Source organism: Apus apus, chromosome 23, assembly GCF_020740795.1.
Source record: "Apus apus isolate bApuApu2 chromosome 23, bApuApu2.pri.cur, whole genome shotgun sequence".
NCBI classification, from domain to species: domain Eukaryota; kingdom Metazoa; phylum Chordata; class Aves; order Apodiformes; family Apodidae; genus Apus; species Apus apus.
In genome coordinates, this window is record NC_067304.1 from 6,248,974 (window position 1) to 6,269,963 (window position 20,990).

A 20,990-nucleotide genomic window follows, 5' to 3' on the forward strand; every position below is an offset into this window, starting at 1 on the left:
CCGCGGCGCCCGCCCACACCTGCCATGGCCGCCGCGCGGCCTCTGCCCTCAGCCAACATGGCGCCCCCCCGCGCTTCCGGCCCCGTCCGACGGCGCCGCGCCCGCCGCTCCCGTCATGCTCCGCGCGGGGCCGGGCCCAGGGCTGCCAACATGGCGGACTTCGAGGAGCGGGTGTCGGATGAGGAGAAGGTAGGGAGGGCCGGGGGGGGCCGGGGAGGGCCGGGGGGGGCCCGCACAACCCGCGGCCGGGCAGCAGGCGGGAGGGGGTCAGGGAGGCTCCCCGGGGGCCGGCGAGTGCGCCTGCGGCCCGGCTTCCCGGTGCCTCGGGGCGGGCGGGCCGCGGCGACCAGCGGAGCCTCTTACCTGGGCAGCGACGACCCGCCCGTCTGGCGATCAGCGGCTCCTTATCAGCTCGGCCCTTGGCGGTTCGGTTTCCTGATTGGCTGGGCGCAGCTGAGGCCTCTTCCTTTTCCCAGGTCAGCAGAGTTCGCAGGGTCTCTAAAAGGTGCTGTACAACCTCCTCAGTTCCAAAAACACCTTCAGAGCCTTTCTTCACGGTTTCTGCTTGCCCCAGCTGCTGGCAGCAACTTTGATGTAGATCCTACAGATTATGTTGGGTGGGAGGGACTAAGCAGAAGCAAATAGAGCAATATTTCTTTTAGGAGAGGGAGAAATGAGCAGATCATTCCTCTTAGAATCATAAAAGTTGGAAGGGACCTTAAAGATCATCAAGTTCCAGCCCCCCTGCCATGAGCAGGGAGCCACTAGACCAGGTTGCACAAAACCTCATCCAACCTGGCCTTAAAAACCTCCAGGGATGGGGCATCAACAGCCTCCCTGGGCAGCCCATTCCAGTTCCTCACCACCCGTAGAGTGAAGAATTTCTTCCTAATATCCAACCTAAATCTCCCCTCTCTCAGTTTAAAACCATTACCCCTTGTCCTGTCACTATGTTCTGTGATGAAAAGCCCCTCCCCAGCTTTCCTGGAGCCCCTTCAGGCACTGGAAGGTGCTCGTAAGGTCTCCTCAGAGCCTTCTCTTCTCCAGGCTGAACAGCCCCAATTCTCTCAGCCTCTCTTCACAGCAGAGCTGCTCCAGGCCTTTCATCATCTTGGTGGCCCTTCTCTGGACCCTCTCCAACAGCTCTATACCTTTCTTGTGCTGAGGGCCCCAGAACTGTACACAGTATTCCAGGTGCAGTCTGACCACAGCAGACCAGAGGGGCAGAATCCCCTCCCTGGCCCTGCTGGCCACACTTCTTGTGATGCAGCCCAGGACACAACTGCCCCTCTGGGCTCCAGCACTCACTGGCAGCTCATGTCCAGCTTCTCATCTCCTCCCACCCCCTAGTTCTTCTCCTCAGGGCTGCTCTCCAGCCATTCTCCCCCGAGCCTGGATGTGTGCCTGGGGTTGTCCTGACCCAGGTGCAGGACCCTGCACTTGGCCTTGTTGAACTTCATGAGGTTGGCACTAGCTCACCTCTCCAGCCTGTCAAGGTCCATCTGGATGGATCCCTTCCCTCTTGGGTGTCCACCACACCACACAGCTTGGTACCATCAGCATCTTGCATAGCAATGTGGGGAAAGTTAGTCTTCCAAGCAGTCTTCTTATCATTTAACAAGTGAAGAAGTCACCTTTTCTGCCAGGCAACACTACAGACAGTAGTTAAAAACCCACCATTACTCTTCCTTACATTATGAAAGTATTACATGTCATTTTTTGCTTTTTTCCATAATGTTCTGGAGTGGAACATTAAGGCTTCAGTGACCCACAAGTCTGGAGCCTGCTTTCATTTTTCCCTTTACTGTCAATTTCAGCTTTGTTACAGCAACAGTCATGGTGAAACAAGCAGATGAAGTTTTAAAGAATCAATTCCTCTTTTAGTTAATGGTTTAGATGACATGAGCATTGCTTAAAATAAGTATTCCAGTGCAGAATTCGTATGGTCTTCAGCACATGGCTGAAATCTATCTAATGGTGTAGAAAATATTTATATTTAACCTGATCCCATTTGGCTAAATTTTGCTTGAGCTGCTGAAATTGAAATCACATAGTTATATTTGATGTGAAAATTAAAGCAAAAGTGAAGCATTATCATGTTGCTCATTATGGTGGGACAGGTTTGAGAATGAAGGAGGTGAAGCAAATAGCCCGTGGTGCTCCAGCAGGTCCCTAAGGAGCTGGAGGTAGAGCTGAGGCCCCTGCTCACCAACTGCACCTCGGGCAGATGTTTCATCTGGGAATTAGAGTCAGTGTTGCAAGAACCTGGGGTCACTGGATGTTTTCCTTCCTCCTGCTGTGTTCACCCAAAATCTGCAGTTCTGTCAAAGCACTTGTGGGGAAGACTTGTCCTTCCAGAAGAGGCTCTTCAGAACTTCCTGTGCCCAAGTCTTTATTTGACAGAGCAGATGGGATTTCACTTAAATCGGAGCCTGTGCTACCTCGTGGCCTCCTCAGGCAACCTAGTTTCAGTTTATTGTAGCTCCATGGCCACCCAAGCAGAGCAGGATCCTTAGGTGAGGATCTGAAAAAGAAACATGCAAAGATTTACTATAGTGTCCGTGTTCTAACCATTCAGATAGGTCTGGAACTTACATTTCCTTTTTTATCTCCGAGTTTCCCAGTGCTTTTAAAAAAGAATAGAGCAAGAAAATTTATTCATTCCACCCCGTCAAGCCTCACTTTATTCTCTATAGGCATGTTGTAGGTAAGCTAAGGGGTTCACTTCAGCTTAAGGCCTCCTGCAACAAACCCTGTTGTCAACTTACCTTCTCTCTGCTGCTGTCTGCCTGCTTCAGCTGCTGGTTGAGCAGCCTCCCCAGACACTTCACTATTTCAGAGCAGGAAGCTCTGCTGGAGCTGCAGCACCACCTGAAATGGCCCAGTGGACAGGAAGTGGGTCAGCCTGCAGGAGCTGCTTCTGCAAACCTGCCTCCTGCCCCTTTGCTTACAGCACTCAAACAGATACCCTCTGAAAACCAACATCCACTGAAATGTTTGACATTGGGCTCTACAGCCTGTTTCCTGCAGGCCACTCCCAGTTTCAGTAGTTGACTTTGTTTGTATTTTATTGCTCCCTGAGAGACAGAGCTGGAGATGCTTCCTGAAGTGAACACTCTTCACTTGCAGCACTTGTTTATGGCTGGTTTTGTGATAACAATTGAAATGCAGAGTCCTTTCTGTGTTGATTTAATTTTGTTCATCCTTCCAAGTGGAAGAGTTTATGAAAGACCATAAACATCTCTCCTGAGATATTCCAGCTTTTTCCACAAGGATTTGCTTATCAGAATCCACTGATGTAGAAGTCAACCTGTTAAACCAGTAGTCTCTTTTATGAGGGTTCCATGTGTAGAACAATTTTATAGCCACAACATTGTTGCATAAATTTATAAGATACTAAATTTTATGAATTTTTAGGGGCCTTATTTTTCATATGATGAAGCACCTTATAAAAGGGAATCTGTGGAGTGACAGTGAAACCAAACAATATTATGGCAGCAGCGTGTCCTAATGACAGCTCTTTGTATAATGAAAATTTAGACAGAGCTACATTTTTAGGATGGCTGTGTGCTTACCAACCTTGTGTAAAAAGCAGAAAATTAGGAGAAAAAGCTTTGACATTCTCCAGTGTATCAATTACACAAGTTACAGACTGTATGGGTTTTTTTTCATTTATATTGCATAATTATTAAATAATGTTATGGGTTTTTTTAAATAGATGCTAATTTGGAAAATGATCTATTTTTATCTGAAGCTCAGTCCAGTTAAGGCAGAGTTGTTACTTGATCCTGCTGGAATAAGGCAGCATACCCTTTGTTTGGAGAGGTGTTCAGTTCCTTTCATGGCTTGCTTGAAATCATTATGCAACAAACAAAAACAACACTCCCTAATTAAAACAAGAAAGGCTATTGAGAGAAGCAAGTTAATTCCAGCTCTGGCAACAATTCAGCTGAAGTAGTTGGATTTACACACTCCTTTGTTTTACTGCTCAAAATGAAAAGTAGAAAAAGTCAGAGTTGTAATGAGCAGTGTTCTGCAGTCACCCTCAATAAACATCTGGTTGAGCAAGAAAGGCTTATTGCTCAGCTTTGTCAGATGACTATGGAGAAATACGATGGTTTTATTGTTCCAAAGCACAGGTTTTATTTTGTGATGTGTCCTGTTTCAAGTCTTCCAAGATTATTCTATTCCCTTTGGTCCTGTAAAAACCATAAAAGATTTGATTATGAAAACCATAAACTCTGACTGGTTCCAACAGAATCAATACCTAGACCGCCTGAATTCTAACACCACAAGGCACATACATGGGATTTCAGAATGCAGTTTTATTACTTTTCAGAAGAGAATGGGCTTTTCCAGCCTCCAAGTTTGCAGACAGTCAGGTGTTTTCCTCACACTTGGCCCTTTCAGTTATTTACTGTCTCACTTACAGTGCTACATCCTCTGGTTCTCCCCCTGCTGTGACACTTCATGTCTGGACTGCAATGCAGCTTCCAATAAAGTATTACTTTAAGGTAAAGAGTAACACAGCAGGGACCAGCTCAGAGGAGTGTCTGCTGCTCAGGGTTAGAAGTGACACGGCCAGCATTAGAAGATCAAGGCTGGGGGTGAAAATCACCTGCTGAAATTTGGGTCGGTCATTTTCAAGGCTCTGACTTCTCGGGTTCATTTTGGCACTTCCCATCTCCTCCCCATTTCTGTCACTTCCCAGCTTTTTGCCTTGAGTCTCCAGACCTGTTCTGCACTCCAAGCACATCGGTGGCTTTTCAAGCCCCATGAGGCATAATTAACTCCAGAGGCAGCCCCATGGCAGGTGATATAATTGATGTACTGCTCCATTTCTAGAGGGATGAGCCTCATCCTTCACACGCTGGTACTGTGCAGCAGTGGCAGCTCCTTCAGCCAGTCTTCACAACAAACAGGCTGCATCCCAGGGAATCTCCATGTCCTGCAGTTTGTCAGACACTCCTTAGCTCTGTGGCTGTGCTCTGGGTCACCCTCCAGTCACAGGGTCACCTTCACTGCAGTGGTTTCTTACCCTTTACACACCTTGGTGTTCAGGTTTCTGATTACAAGGAAGGATCAGGAAAAAAATGTGCTTTAGGAGTGCCACCAAGAGCAGCAGCTGGCCGGCAGTCATTCTGTAAACAGGTTAGTGCTGTGCAGGTTGAACAGTTCACATTTCTGCAGGTGCCCAAGTGAAGTTTGCTCTTCTTCCTGGGATTCATCTGAATGGATGCATTGAAAAAATCTGAGATTGACTATTTCCATTTTGACAACGTGTGCCTCAATTTCTCCCCAGATCTGGCATTTCCTGTCATTATCGTTTGGTTTTGCTGCTTCACTGTAGATTGCAGTATGTATGAACTCAGTAAATTCTCTTTTGTCCTTAATTACTTTTCTGCTTCATTATAGGTGCGTATAGCTGCAAAATTCATCACTCATGCACCCCCTGGAGAATTTAATGAAGTATTCAATGGTAAGTAAATAAGGAAAAATGGTCTGTGGTGTTTCTTTACATTTAATCTATTATAAGAGTCCTAAGACCACAAGATACTGCTTTTAAGGTTAAGAAGTGGTGAGGGAAAAGCATGCTGTCTTTCTGTGACTACACATGCTTAATGAAATTATTTACTCATTATAATATTTGCATTTGTACACTTGACATTGAAATGCAGAAAGAGAAACATTAGATCAAGAATTGCAATAACCTCCCTGAACTCTCCTCCAGATGTCCGGTTATTGCTCAACAATGACAATCTTCTCAGGGAAGGAGCAGCACAGTAAGTACCAATATTTTAAACACACTCAAAGCAGGTGTTTTCTTACACACATCATTCTGTAACAAAAAAAGTAATTTGTTGCATTGAGAGCAATATTCTTCTGTAATTCCTTATCCCCAAAAAAACACATGATGAGGAGCATGGATGATTCTTTTAAAAAGCCCTACATTAGAATTTGTGCTGTAGAGGCCATATGAAACTGCCAGGAAGGCTCCCTGCCAGAAAATGTAACACAGCAGCAGCATTGTCTGGTCTTGTTGAGGCACAATTTGTAAAGCAAGTGAAGCCTGAAATACTGAGTAATCTTAGCCCAAGCTTAGAAAAAGAACTGCCCTCAAAAAATAGCTTTCAAAATACCTTGTTTACTTGCACAGGCTCATCAGAAGGTGCTTAGAGGTTATGCATATGAGCTTTTTGATGCCAAGATTTCCCTTCAAGCTAGGTGATGTGTCAGCAGGTCTTTACATAAGAAAATGATAGTAAATATTAGACTACTCATTTGTTTATCCTGGTGCTGTCTCAGTTGTAGTTAGGGTGTTCCTGCTTTGCCTTGGCTTGCTCGTGTTTCCCCAGGCTGCCTGTTGTTCTACTTTTGAACTCTGTACTTTCCTGATCATCACTAAATAAGCCTGGCTTTAGACCTGTTTTTTTTAGAGCTACCATCAATAAAAGGTATTGAAAAATCCTTTAGAGTGCTTGTCTGTGCTGTTTGCCCAAGTAAGTTGAAATGCTCTGAACTAGAAGGCTCAGCACGTGCCGCTGACGCGCTGTCCCTCTGCCCCGGCAGCGCCTTCGCGCAGTACAACATGGACCAGTTCACCCCGGTGAAGATAGAAGGCTACGACGACCAGGTGAGCAAAGAGTTTACAGGTGTGTGCTGCTCCTCTGTGCAAAACCAACACACCTGGTTCCATTGAGAAGCTGACTAGTTGCATTCTACTCACAAGTTATCCCCTCTCCTCCTTCCCCCTCACACCATTGTATTGCCCAACTTTTGTTCTTACAGAAGCAGAGGTTAAATGTTCTCTTAGAAGTCTTGTTTGACACTACCTAATAACTCTGATTCATTGTTCCTCAAGTAAAGCCCCTGGCTGAAGGCACTGGAATTCTGCTTAGAGCATGAATGATTAAAGATGACTGTTTATTTAACAGTCACTTGCATTCCTGCTTGCAGCTCCTACTGACAGTTGGTCCTAAATTCTTCATAGTTTCAGGCTTTTTTAATTTTCTGCATTTTTAATCCATTCCCAGTTACCCTAAAACATACTGTATCATCGATTTTAACAATCTAATACTATCCAGTCTATGCCAGCAACACTTTTTTGAGAAGCAGCATCAAGTGCTACAGAAGACGAGGCTGGCCTGACCATCTGTTCTGAGCTGAGCACTGACCTAGCTTTTCTGGTGTCCCAGATATGTTCATGGGAGGCAGATATTGTTAGGAGAGCTGTCCACAGAAATAGCTTTGACACAAAGTTACAGTGCTCAGCCTCTCTGCAGCTAGTTGAAATTTTTACTGAAAATCCTGGTTTCTTTATGTGGTAGTCTAGCTTTATGAAGAAATCTACTGAAACATTGATATTAACTCACATAGTCAGGAGAAAATGAAAAACAGCACATTCACAGCAACGTAAGTGTATCTTCATTTCCACTTCTTTTACAGGTCTTAATCACAGAACATGGTGATCTGGGAAATGGCAGATTTTTAGACCCAAGAAACAAGGTTTCTTTTAAGTTTGATCATTTAAGGAAAGAAGCAAGTGACCCACAGCCTGAGGACACAGAATCAGCTTTAAAACAATGGAGAGATGCCTGTGACACTGCACTGAGAGCTTATGTGAAAGATCATTACCCCAATGGCTTCTGCACTGTTGAGTATCCATCTTGTTTCACTGGGAGTTCCTTGCTCCATGCCAGTCAGTGCCTCAAGGGGACTTTGTGCTGGGTGGATTCTCCATCCTCACAAGCATTTTTGCTAGCTTTGGAGTAACAAGTTCCAAAGAGGGGGCAAATATCTTGGTATGCACACAGTGGTGAAGCTGTATTAGACCTTCCTTTTCATAGTCATGACTGCCAAGCACCTCAAGACCTGCAGTTAATAAACAGGAGGCATTATGTGCACATATGTGCACATGGAGGTGTTGCACAGTGTAATTAGTGCTGCATGTTCCCAGTGAGGTGCCATGACAGCAAACCTCCACAGTGCTGCCAAGAACAGAAATTAAGATTGGCTTTCCTCAGATCTTGGGCCTTTTTAACTCTCTTTCTAAATACAGGTTTATGGTAAATCTATAGATGGGCAGCAAACAATTATTGCCTGTATTGAGAGCCACCAGTTCCAGCCCAAAAACTTCTGGTAAGGCTATGTCCACATCATATATTTTCTTCCTTTTCAAATCCTCAACCAACCCATCCTCTGTTTTCAGTCTGAAGGGCATGTAGCCTTGGGATTCCCATTTCCTTGGCACTTCCCTAAAGCCCAGTGACCCATCCAGAGAGGGGGCATTGGCAGAGCTCAGTGAGACCCTGAACATCCTCAGAGCACCACACACCGGAGCTCATTGGTGCTGAAGCTGCGCTGTCCTCAGTTGTGCTTCTGAAATTTAATTCAATGCCATGTAGGGCACTGTAATAGTAGCCAAACAACAGCAGAAACAACTTGCTCTTGTTAATGTGGTTATTTTTGTGGTTAGAGCTTTTTGGAAATAGTTTCCATGCTTCAATTGTTTTTAGGAATGGTCGTTGGAGATCAGAGTGGAAGTTTACCATCACACCACCAACAGCTCAAGTGGCTGCAGTGCTCAAGATCCAGGTGAGTTACTTTTTCTGGCAGTAACAGGAGAGGCTGCATGGTGCTTCTCTTACAACTAGTGCATTCAACTAGGAATGAGGTGCTGAAATACAGCTGAGATGCCCTTCTCAAGTCAAGATTATACTAAACTATACAATTAAATTATTTTTTAAAACTAGTGTTTTGGATATCATCTACAATGTGCCCTGTGGTTCCTTATATAGCATTACCCTATATGCCTCCAAGTCTTCTTCACTTTATAGGGCTAAAACCTAAACCATGAATTCTTTTATAATTGCTCTTATTTCAACTCTAGGCGTTTACTGCATTAACATAATCTTGAACAGTCTTGACAAAGAATGAAACCTTTTAGAAAATCCATCCTGCTTTTAGTCTCCACGTAAGCAGAGAAGACTGGCACATCTGTGCTGTTGTAGCATTTGGGGCTCTAGGGATTGTAAAATGAGAGTTAAGGATAACTTGCATTTTTTTCTCTTTATCCAGGTTCATTATTATGAAGATGGCAATGTTCAACTAGTTAGTCATAAAGATATCCAGGACTCTGTACAGGTTTCTGTAAGTATGCTGCAAGTTCTCTTTTTATGATAAACATCTCCTGAAGCACACACTTCTGTGACTACATTCTCTTGACTTTGAAGTTATCCACTTTTAGGGTAACTAGTCACTGAAGCAGTAATTTGGAGTCCCATAGGAAACCCAAATTCTCAATTGTTTGAAGTTAGACTATTGGAAAGTACAGTCTCTGTTGGAAAGCTTATCTTGGGAGTTTCAGCTTGAGAGGGCAGAATATGCTTTCTGTCTGCAGGCAAGGGAAACAAACAGCAAGAGCAGTGTCCTAAGGGAAAATAAGTCTTAGAGTTGAGGGAGCAAATCACAAAACCCCAGTCCATCCCATGAAGGTCTGTCTGCCTCCCTTTGCTCACTAGGGTGCAGCCCTGTTTCAGTTTGGAGCACAGCTCTGGCCAGTGCAAACCTCACATCGCAGGGGGTGAAAGGAACCCAGCTACAAACAGAGGCAGAAGCTGCTGATGTTACCCACTTCATCTATACTTAGCTTATCATTTGAGAGGAAATTTATCGTGTGGCTTTGTAATTTGTTCTTAAACATATAAAAATGTATTTTTTCCCCTTTGTAGAGTGATGTCCAAACAGCTAAGGAATTTATTAAGATAATAGAAAATGCAGAAAATGAGTATCAGGTAAGATCAGTGGTTATTAAATAAATGTGATGGAATTCTATCAGTCTCTGTTTAATAGAAACACTGAAAATTGACCTAATTCTGCTTCTGGCTGAGTCTGGTATTGACTGTAAGAATTGCTTAGAAAAGGGCAGTACTATGTGTTTAAAGAAAGCAGTTGTAGAGTTGTGTGTCATTAGTAGTAGAGTTTGCTGTATGGTTATTCTGAACGGTTACAAGTGGTGCCTGGAACAAGCACAGAAGGGGAGTGGGTGAATCTAAACGTTTTCCTCTGTGACAGTTAAAAATACCACAGAGGAAATGCGTGCAAGAGCTCTTTACATGGTCCCAGCCTGTGTGCAAGGAGCCTCCACAGAGACCAGGGAAACACCTAATGGGGCACAACTTCTTTCACTGGGGAGTTGAAAGAAGCCCCTGTAGTTACACCCAGGCTGGTGATGGTAATTGAGTTCCTAGGGAGCCTTTGCCCTGCAGAGAGGGGTGTGTGGCTTTAGCACAGAGTTGTGTCTTCTCAGAGGATCTCACTGCTGTGACTGACCTGCTTGCCCCTGCAGACAGCAATCAGTGAGAACTACCAGACCATGTCAGACACCACCTTCAAGGCCCTGCGCCGGCAGCTCCCGGTCACCCGCACCAAGATCGACTGGAACAAAATCCTCAGCTACAAGATTGGCAAGGAGATGCAGAATGCTTAATGGGAATGAGGAAACAGGTTAAATGTTTGTGTGCAAAAAAACAAATGTGGACCTATGCCAAGTAGATGGTTTCTAAACCAGTGCAGCATTTTTTAGGGCTTTCAAAGCTAACAGGTTTTCTAGCCTCAGAGAACTGTGGAACAAATAGGCTTGTCTTTGTGTTTTGTGTTTCCTGCTACATAAATTTCCTGTTGTGGTTGCATTTACTGCTAGGTTATTTTTATTAAGCCACATTAGTGGTTCAGAAATATAGCTGTTTTCAATCACCAATAGTACTGGTTGGAAAACTTCCTAGCTGGAAAAGCCCTATAACAAATACAGCTGAGGGTGCAGAGTATTCCCTTCACCCATGTACAGCACTCCAGGTACTCCAGTAAGTCTGTCAGATCTGCCAACAGCTCAAGGCTCTTATGCTGCAAGATGTAATTAATGCAAAAGACAGCAAGTCCTCCTGTATCCTCTCTACTGACCTCCACAAAGCAAAAAGCCTGCAGGCTTTGGTTTTACTATATGAAATGAGTGTACAAATCGTTTACAGAAATCCCTACACAGCCAGATCTTCCAGGGACGTAATTTTTTTTTTTTTTTTAATCTGAAGATTTGAGCCATGTTCCCCAAAAGTGAACATTTTTTCTCTCCCTTTCCTCGTGTATGTGCGGTTATCAGGCATCTGCATTTTTACAGAACTACAAGTTCCCATCACTGCTGATCCATGTAGGCTGGATGGTAATTGAAAATGTCTACAGAATAATAAGTATGTTGTGCTTTAATGCTTTGTGGCAGGTTCATAGCATTTGTATCACAGGTGTATGGATGGATAGTGTACAAAATAAATAAACTCGCACCAAAGTGAGAGAAAAAAACTTTCCATTTTGTCTCAATCATGGCCAGTTTCTTGTGAAACTTAGAGGAGATTTTGAAATTAATCTCTTCATTGCTCTCTGAACTCTTGCTCTAGGTTACTGTGTTCTTCTGTAAGATCACCAATAGCAGCTCTAGCAGTTTCTCTTACAGGGAGGTTGGAGGGGCACATGTGTGCCTTTCTCAGAACATGGATTCACTGCACAATGAAACCCCTTTGGTGAACTCCCTTTGCTTTGTTTGCACTTGATTATCCCTGGGCCTTCTCACAGGTTCTGGTTTTTTAACTGGCTAGTGTCTTCCTGTTTTTAAATACACAAAGAAAGGGGCTTGGAAGATAGAGGTGGGACTGCCTGTGCATTACACTTCAGGTTTTGCACAGTAATACCACAAAATAAGTGTCTGTCCTTTGTGAGAAGTTTTGTCTAAATAACATATGTTTGTATTTGCTGTTGAGACTGACCATCCTACAGGCATCCTCTGTATCAAATAGTCTAGTAGAAATACACTGGTCTTTCTTTTAAAGTCATTGTGTCTGTTCTTTCATGGTCTCATTCTGTTAGTTCCAGAGGAAGGCAGATTACAGGTAGCAGCCTACAGGCAGGGGAGGGCATGGCTTGCAAATCCATAGGCTGTGCTCCCACCCTCATACACAGACCAGGGACATGGAGGTCTAAGAACTTCCAAATTAAAAGAAAAACAGTTATACAGCCCTAATGAGACACATCACACCAGGGAAAACACAGACAAGGATGTTCCACTCATGACCTGTGCCTTGCTGTACCACCTTCCTCGCCTGGTCTGCTCAGCTAGTGGAATTGTCCTGCACCAGCTGCCCCTGCAGCAGGACCCTCCCCTGGGGGGTTGAGCTGCTCAAGGACAGCGCTGCTGCCAGCGGGTGTTTGTGGAAAGGATTTCCTCCCTGCCCGCAGCACAGAGATGAAAGGGTATGTGGTCAAGCACCTAGGGTGCTGTGGCCTGTGGCCCTGGGCCCATCCAGACAAGCCCTGCAGCAATTCCAAGAATGTGAAGCTGAAGCGGGGCCCAAGATAAGTCTGTGCAAACAACAGGGCTTTATCTGCCTCAAGGCTAGGCTTTTGCTCTGCCACTTGTTCCAGCCTTAGGACAGTTTTCTATCTCTTTGTCCTTCTCTGAATCTTCAGCTAATCATCTTTCAGGCTCTCTCATTCCCTGCCTCTTGGCCCTTCTCCCCCACCAGCCTCTACAGCAGGCTCAGCTATCCTAGTCCTAGCCCCTTCCAGCTCATATTTCTTCATTGTAAAAGCAATCTTTGGCGTGACACCCCCACTGGGGCACCAAACAAGAGCCAGCCCAGCAGTGACATATGCCCAGAGACATTTGAATTTTTAAAGCCACCAGGTTTTTTTTGCTGAAAACCAGAAGCATCAGCAGACTACAGCCAGCTCCAGAGGAAAGTATATCCTGGGCTGGCTCTGTTGAAGTGTACAGAAGTCAATGCCAGTCCCAGACAGGGCAGCAGGACTGTACCAGGGAAGGCAAAGCCAGCCCAGCACTGTAGGACAGGTCTGCCCAGCCCAGACAGCAGCTTCTCCACCCTCCACCCCCAGGAAGAGCTCTCCTATCTGTTTGCAAGATTAAACCTTAAAGCTCCAGGACTCTGCCTGCAACACATGACAAAAACGTGCGGACAAATTTTCCTAAAGCGACACTCCCATTTTCAAACCCCAGAGCTCACCCTCAACCTGTGTGGGGCCCTACACCATGACAGTCCATCAGCCATCTCCAGACACTAGCAAGTCACAAGCAGAGCCTGGGTCAGAGGAAAAAAAAAACACCTGGACTAAGGTGGGGAGACCAGCAGACTTACCCCAACATCTTCAGGCCACAGGAAAGGCATAAGCAGCACTGGGAGCAGGCCCAGGATCTCGAGCTGTTGCACAGAGCCAGTCAGGGATCACTCCCCTTCCCTGGGGAGGTTGGAGGGTGAGGTTACAGAAAACAAGGGACAAACATACAACAGCTCTTGCTACTGCTGCTGCTGCTCTATTTAAGGAGCAGCCCTGGGAGCTCCTGCCCTCATCATTGGATACAGTGATGCAGCACACCTGGGCACCTCCTGCCCTGACAGCGCGGGGGTGGCAGCCCCCGTCCCCCTGGTGCAGGTCCTGCGGGGCTGCAGGCTCGGGCAGGACAACGAGCCCAGACCTTTGACGCCCGACAGCCCCTGCCCTGCAGCCACAGCCCGCTCCGGCTGTGTCTGTCACTGCTGGAGGAGCCCTGCGAGGAGGGTGCGCACCCCTCGGGGTCCCGGCCTGGGTCTCCCCCCTAAACCCCCGCACGCAGCTGGGACACTCGGTGGGGCGCGAGATCGCGGGCTCCTCCGTGGCCGGGCTCGCGGCGATGCCCGGGCTCTGCGGGGCGGGAGCCGCCCACGGCCCCCCCGGCCCCGGCGGGCGGGACGCGGCCTCTTTCGCTTTCGTTTCTCCCCGCGGGACGAGCCCCGGCACAGCCCAGCCCCGGGCCCGGCACAGCCCGGCACACCTTGGCACAGCCCAGCACACCTTGGCACAGCCCGGAACACCGTGGCACAGCCCGGCACACCTTGGCACAGCCCGACTCGGCCATGCCGCGGTTCAGCCTGGCGGAGAGCAGGCGGTGGGGGGATCAGTTCGTGCAGTTCCTGTGGGACACGGGCCGGCAGCAGGAGAACCAGCGGGACACGCTGCGGAGCATCTACACCCAGGAGTTTCGGGGCAGGTGAGAGCGCTGGGCAGACCCGGGCAGCAGCGCCTGGGACGGTCCCTTCTCCAGCACCGTCCGTTTCCCCGACCGGATCCCCGGTCCCCGGCCAGCATCGCTGGCGCTTCACGGGCGTGTCAAGCCAGTTCCGGCCAGGAGCTGGGTGTGAGGGTAGCACTGGGGAGCAGGTGGGGGCCTGGGGGCTCTCCTTCATCACCTGCCGGGAAGGGTGGACAGAGTGTGCTTTCCGAGCCGCAAGGACCACCTGGAGCTGTTAACAGAGGGCTCGGCTCTGCTCTCTCCAGGCACAGCAGCGTTGCTGGAGCAGTCCGTGTCCTGCTGGGCTGCGCATGCAGCGAGAGGCTGAGCTGCCTTTCCAGACACCGGCCCCACATGCCCCCTAGCCCCTCCGTCTCGCCATGGCCCTGCTGGGACGTGTCCCAGCTGCAGGGACGCCCCCGGCAGCCGCCTGGGCACGGCCTCAGGCACCGGTTGCCCGCTGCACTCCCCCCTCACCCCGCTGAGACTGGTCATGCAACATCACCGCTGTTCATCATCGGTAACGCCGGGGTTTAGCCCACCGGCAGCTGCGGGAGCTGACCCCCGGTTGTGGGAGGAGGTGCCTGGGGAGGCAGTGCTGTTGGGAGCGCAGTGGCCGTGCGCTGGAGGAGCCCCCTGCTGCATTGGCTCAGCCCCTGGAGGATCTGTGGAGAGGGACGTGTCCCTGTCCCTCTGTCACCTGTGTACTGGCAGGGACAGGGCCTGCATGGCCAGACAGCAATGCCATGGCACATCTGGAATGCCATGGCACAGCTGGAACAGCCATGCTGCAGGATGGAGTTGCTGGAGCATCCTGCAGGGATGTAAGGTTTGCGTGGGGGCAGGGAAAAGCCCTTGTCCTTCCCCCTCTCCTGGCACAGAGGGGAGTCCCTCACCCCAGGCTCTATGTCCTGCTTCACCTTCCCTTCCTGCTCACCTCCTCTCTGTGCCCCAGCAGCCCGGCCATGCTTCATCCCACACAGAAACCTCCTTCTCTTGTCTGTGCAGCGTTGATACCAAAATACCCAACTTCTCCTGCATCTTGTACGCGCTGAAGGTGGCTCACCGGGTGCAGCTTCATGGGCAGCTGGTGCACTTCAAGAAGGTGAGGGAGGCCCCAGGCTGGAGCCATGCAGTGGGTCCAGCACCCACCAGGACTGGCTCCATGAGAGCCCCCAGCCGAGGGCAGGACCCTGGGACAATGCTGATGCTGGCTGCTCCTCACAGGAGAAGAAGCGCGTGGTGGTGGCAGACCAGTACCGGAGACCCAGAAAAAATGCAGAGGCACTGGTGTCCAGGTCTGCCCCAGAGCAGCAGCCCAGCTCTGGTCCACAAGTGTCCTCGAGCTCTGCCAAGAACTGGTACGACTGGCACACTCTGCCCATGCCTGCCCCAGCACGGCTCTGGGGATCCCAGCCCTGGTTGGGAAAGCCTGACACCCTCCTTCCTGCAGGGCTGAGTTAACCTGTGGGAAGCCCGGGGTGGAGATTGTCTCAGAGCATGACCAGGACAATGGGCACATCCGCTTCCCCGTGGTGCCTGGCGAGCCCCGGACGGTCACCATGCTGGTGCAGAACCGGGGGGCAGAGGCGGTGACGCTGCGGCGCTGCCAGCCCTGCCAGCAGACACCAGAGCTCTCCTTTGAGGATGAGCAGGGGGTGACCCAGGGCCAGTCCCTGCTGCTGCACCCAGGTAGGGCCCTGGCCCCCGCCCCGCGCGCTGCCCCCCCCGGAGCAGATGCAGGACCCAGCTCTTGGCTCTTCACCTTGCAGGCGGCACGTACCCCGTCCAGGTGCGGTGCCTGACCTCCTGCAACGGGTACTTCCGTGCCTTGGTGATCTTTGAGTTCACCAAGGAGCCAAACGAGCCCTTCTGCATCGGGCGCTACATCACTGCTGTCGCTGAGAGCCAGCTGGCCAAGGACCTGGGGCCCTCGGCACCTTACCAGCCTTACCAGGCCAGTCTCCAGCGCCCTGTCACCGTTGTCACTGAGGATGGCATCCCCCCCTACAGGTACATGGCTCCCACCTTGTGCTGAGGCCTGTTCTCTGGCCGGGGCAAGGCTCAGCTCCTTGGGACCTGACTGTCCAGCACCCTGGGTGCTTCATCCCTGGGTGATGGCTGGTGACAGCAGGGTTGGGGACCCTGGGGTGGTTGCAGCCTTGGAGGACCCCAGCCCTGCAGTACCTGCTGTTCCTTCTGCCCAGCTCCCTGAAAAATGAACTGGAGAGGGAAATTCCTCTGCATCCCTACCAATACCCAAAAAGCCTCAAGGACACAATCCTGCGCGGACCCAACTCCAGCTCCACTTGGGCTGCCATGCAGTGAGTACAGAGGGGTGGGGGAAATACTACCCAGATGTGCACCTCCCACCCACTGCCCCTTGGCCAAGGAGTTCCTGGGGCATGATGACGTCTCTGCTGCCCACAGATCACAGCTGGAGGCTCCTCTGCAGGCTGATAACTACCAGCAGAAGTTCCAGCTGCTGCTGCACTTGGAGGAGATCCAGATGGAGGTGGACATCCATCGCTATGACATGCAGGATGTGCCCATGATGCAGGACAGGGCGCTGCTAGTCCTCAATGTGTGTAGGAGGAGCTGGGAAGACGGGGGTGCCAGGGCTCCTGGGTGCCCAGCATCACACTGTCTGTTTGGCACAGGTGCCTGGCGTGGCTGAGAACCGCCCATCCGTGCTGAAGGGGGACCACCTCTTTGTCCACTTGAGCAGTGAGAGGGACCACTCCCCGCTCGTCCGGTACAAGGGCTACGTGCACAGTGTGGAGCTGGAGAAGGTCAAGCTGGGCTTCTCCTCCAAGTGAGTGGTGTCTGGTCTTGGCCAGGATGGGAGGCCCCCAGCAGCGCTGCTTGAAAGTGCCAAAGGCTGTGGATGGGCTGGAGAGGGCATGGGGGTCCATCCCCATAACGTACTGACATTGCTCCTTCCCAGGCTGCAGAAGAAGTTTGTGAACAACCTGAGGTTCGATGTGACCTTCACCTTCAGCCGGCTGCCGCTGCAGGTCCAGCACCGGGCTGCAGTCCTGGCCATGCGGCGTGGCCTGTCCCGCCTCCTCTTCCCCTCCGCCTCCTGCCACAGCTCCCTCCTCACGGGCACCTTCCAGCCCCGGTGAGTCCCTGTGCCAGCGAGGATGGATGAGGAGGGATGAGGATGGGGACCCAGTGTGCTGAGCCTCTGATCCCACAGGTGGTTCGACCGCAAGCTGCAGGCGAACGAGGAGCAGTGCAGAGCCGTGACACACATCGTGACAGGGATGTCCAGGCCAGCCCCATACCTCATCTTCGGCCCCCCTGGGACTGGCAAGACGGTCACTGTGGTGGAGGCCATCAAGCAGGTGAATGGCTTGGCCCAAGTCCAGCATCGTTGCCCACCCCAGCCTGTGGGGTTCAGCACCGTTGCCCCCTCCTCCCACCTAGGTATGGACATGCTTCAAGGATGCCCGGATCTTGGCCTGTGCCCCTTCCAACAGTGCTGCAGACCTGCTGTGCCAGCTCCTCATCAAGGACATTGCCCCCCGGTACATCTACAGGATCATTGCCAGCTCCAGGAACTATCACGAGGTGCCTGCTGATATCAGGGTAGGTCCCTGCCCCTGCTCCCAGCACCCCAAAGCACAGCTGGGCTGGCAGCCCCAGGGAGAGCAGGACCCCACCAAACTCATGTGTTTCAGCCCTGCTGCAACTGGGACGATGGGGAGAGCTCCTACGTGTACCCGAGCAAGGAGTACCTGGGACACTACCGGATCCTCATCACCACACTGGTGACAGCAGGAAGGTCAGAGGACTGGGATTGTCCCCTCCTGTAGCAGGTGGACCTGCAGCAAGGAGGGGGCGTGGAGGAGGGTGGGCAGCAGAGGAGACCCCTTCTCTGTGGGAGGAAGGACAGCCAGCCGGGGCAGGGATGCCCACGCAGCCTCACTCTGCCTCTCCCCCAGGCTGGTGTCAGCCAAATTCCCCCCAGGGTTTTTCTCCCATGTCTTCATTGACGAGTGTGGGCAAGCAGCAGAGCCGGAGAGCATGGTTGCCATCGCAGGTGAGTGGTGCCCACTACCAACTTGGGGGCCAGCATCTCTGTGGCCTGGGGACCTCCCCGTGCCCCGCTGAGCTCTCCCTCTGCTTAGGGCTCCTGAGTGCCATGGACCCGGAGACCAACCCCAAGGGGGGGCAGCTGGTGCTGGCAGGAGACCCCCAGCAGCTGGGCCCTGTCCTGAGGTCACCACTGGCCATCAAGCATGGCTTGGGTGAGTGGGGAGAGGAGTGGGAGCACATCTGGCACCTGGGGGCTGAGCGGCCTCACAGGGAGCCATGGGGTCTGTGCCGGGCGCAGGCACCTCACTGCTGGAGAGGCTGATGCTGCACAATCCCCTGTACAAGAAGTCCAGTGGAGGATATGATCCACAGTTCGTCACCAAACTGCTCTGGAACTACAGGTGGGTACAATCACATGCAGGGATGGACACAGGGCAGCTCTGCTGAGATGGGTGCAGGACCTGTGCATGCATCTCAGGCTCCCCATAGCCTCGCAGGGCCCCAGCCAGTGGAGGAGATGGGAGCACACTCACTGTTTCGGAGGGTGCTGGAGCTGCCTGGCACTGCCCTGGGTACTGTCTTGCCTCTGCCAGGTCCCACGAGGCCATCCTTAGGATCCCCAACGAGCTCTTCTATGACAGCGAGCTGAGGGCCTGCGAGAGTGACACGCTCGATGTCCGGAGTCTGTATTGCACCTGGGAGGAGCTTCCAAAAAAAGTGAGGGGTCAGCGAGGAGGGGGCTTGGGGGGAAGCCTGAGGCTCAGGCAGAGCAGAGTCACTTTCCACCCCTAGGGTTTCCCCATCATCTTCCATGGGGTTTGTGGGGAAGACCGTAGAGAGGCCAAGAGCCCCTCATTCTTCAATACGGCCGAGATCGAGGTGCTGGTCCAATACCTCAAGAAGCTGCTGAAGAGCCAGGGCAGGGGCGGCTGCCCCAGCGTCTCACCCAAGGAGGTCGGCATCATCTCACCCTACAGGAAGCAGGTGAGGGGCACAGCTGTGCAGGCACGGGATGGGCAGAGACTTTGGGACAGGTGGCAGCCCCAGTGCCAGCACATGAGGACAGCTCCATGGCAGCTGGACTGTGCTGTGTCCCTCCCCCCAGGTGGAGAAGATCCGGAAAGCCATCACCTCCCTGGACCCCGACCTGCGGACACTGCCGGACATCAGCCTGCTGAAGGTACAGTCCTGGGTGCAGGGAGGGGAGAGGAGCCCACCCTGCTAGCCCCAGCCCAGGGGTGCTCCCTAGCCCCTTATCTGCTGTGTCCTCCAGGTGGGCTCCGTGGAAGAGTTCCAGGGCCAGGAACGGCGAATCATTCTCATCTCCACTGTGCGCAGCTGCAGTGGGTACCTCCAGCTCGACAACACCTTCAAGCTGGGCTTCCTCAAGAACCCCAAGGTGCTGTGCTGCCCCAAGGAGCTCACCTCCCTCAGCACCCTTGCTCCCCTCTGGCACCCCACAGGCAGGGAGAGCTGCTCCAAGTCCTTAGCACCACATAAGAGCTGCCTGCAGCCAGGCTGGGGCCGACTGCTGCTGCTGCAGGGTAAAGCTGTTGGTCTCTCTTCAGAGGTTCAACGTGGCCATCACCAGAGCCAAGGCTCTGCTGATAGTGGTGGGTAACCCGGCCGTGCTCAGCAAGGACCAGCACTGGCAGAGGTGAGCCCTGCCCCTCCCTGCAGGCAGTGCCCGGCCGTGCCCAGGGCTACGGAGGCAGCGAGGCCGCCGGCACCTCCTGCCCACGCTGCCCTCGCCCGCAGGTTCCTCAGGTACTGCCGGGAGGAGGGCGGCTACACGGGCTGCCCCTACGAGGAGAGCCCAGCAGAGGACGGGCTCGCTGCTGAGCTGGACGCGCTGCAGCTCAGCCCTTAGCAGCCAGGTGAGCCCGGCTGGAAGATGCTGGTGCAGGCAGCCCCATCATGCAGCAACAGGGCAGTGCTCGGGACAGGCTCTTGCTCAGGGGCTGCCTGGCCCCTCCCGAGTCCAGGGCCAGCTCTGCCACGGGATTTCTCTGCAGGAAACCTGCCTGGGAAAGGAGAAGAAGCCCTGAGCAGCTCCAGCCCCCTCAGCCTGCCCCTGTACTGCAGCAGCTGCCCACTCTCCCCTGCCTTGCTCCTGGGGTGCCCAAGGCCGGGTACCCCTGTGGAGATGAGGCTAAGCCCACCAGGCCAAGGGGGTCCTGCCAGCCACGAGCCCCAGCACAGAGCCAGGGCAGCCACCTCCCCTCGCAGAGTGGGACCACACCAGCACTGGACTGGGACTACTCTCCATTTTAAGCAGTTTTTTGACATGTGTAAAAGCTAATTCTCTGGAACTGGTCTCACTGTTCAATGAATGGCATAAGCAGGAGTTCAGCCTCCAAAGAGCATCTCGGGGGTGCAGGGGAGCTCAGTGCTGCTGCCGTGGGTGGCTGGGGGCTGGCAGTGGGCAGGGACCCAGCTGAGCTCCCCTGCCACGCAGCTGCCTGGCCAAAAGCTGACACAGTTGCACGGGCATACTTCACTGTCTTTCCCTGGAATAAAGGTTTAGAGAAAAATGGTGCATTGATTTCAAATCCTGGGCCCCATCACCACAGCTGGGGCTGCTGGAGCGGGTACAGGTTTCCTGCAGCCTTCCCTGACCTGCTCCAGGAGGTAGTAGAGGATGGATGGCTCCACCAGTGACTGCAGGGACACAGTACGGCTGGGGAGCTCCTGCCCAGCCCAGCTGCTTCCTGGGTCTCACCAAACACATGGAGAAAAGCCCTGACCCTGCACCAGTGGCTGAAGCAAAAGAGGCTGGGGGTCAAGCAAGCCCCCCACTCACCCTGCAGTGTGTGGACCCTGCCCCCAGGCAGCA

At 51.9% G+C, this 20,990-nt stretch overlaps 2 protein-coding genes across 2 annotated transcripts; both read left to right on the top strand.

Moving 5' to 3' along the window:
* The first annotated feature begins 135 nt into the window (after positions 1-135).
* On the top strand, positions 136-11,875 carry CAPZA1 (capping actin protein of muscle Z-line subunit alpha 1). The gene is made up of 10 exons (XM_051638806.1): positions 136-189; positions 5,416-5,479; positions 5,732-5,783; positions 6,571-6,634; positions 7,447-7,653; positions 8,060-8,139; positions 8,517-8,595; positions 9,079-9,150; positions 9,732-9,794; positions 10,349-11,875. The coding sequence occupies exons 1-10, from the start codon at positions 151-153 to the stop codon at positions 10,487-10,489; spliced, it is 861 nt and encodes a 286-aa protein (XP_051494766.1). The 5' UTR covers positions 136-150; the 3' UTR covers positions 10,490-11,875.
* A 1,989-nt stretch (positions 11,876-13,864) lies between these two features.
* Positions 13,865-20,677, top strand: MOV10 (Mov10 RISC complex RNA helicase). The gene is made up of 22 exons (XM_051638790.1): positions 13,865-14,089; positions 15,119-15,215; positions 15,338-15,471; positions 15,564-15,802; positions 15,883-16,123; positions 16,318-16,434; positions 16,541-16,694; positions 16,771-16,925; positions 17,058-17,234; positions 17,313-17,460; positions 17,543-17,704; positions 17,797-17,900; positions 18,061-18,158; positions 18,247-18,366; positions 18,453-18,555; positions 18,748-18,871; positions 18,947-19,138; positions 19,260-19,334; positions 19,428-19,553; positions 19,723-19,811; positions 19,913-20,031; positions 20,170-20,677. The coding sequence occupies exons 1-21, from the start codon at positions 13,956-13,958 to the stop codon at positions 20,022-20,024; spliced, it is 2,901 nt and encodes a 966-aa protein (XP_051494750.1). The 5' UTR covers positions 13,865-13,955; the 3' UTR covers positions 20,025-20,031; positions 20,170-20,677.
* The last annotated feature ends 313 nt before the right edge of the window (positions 20,678-20,990 follow it).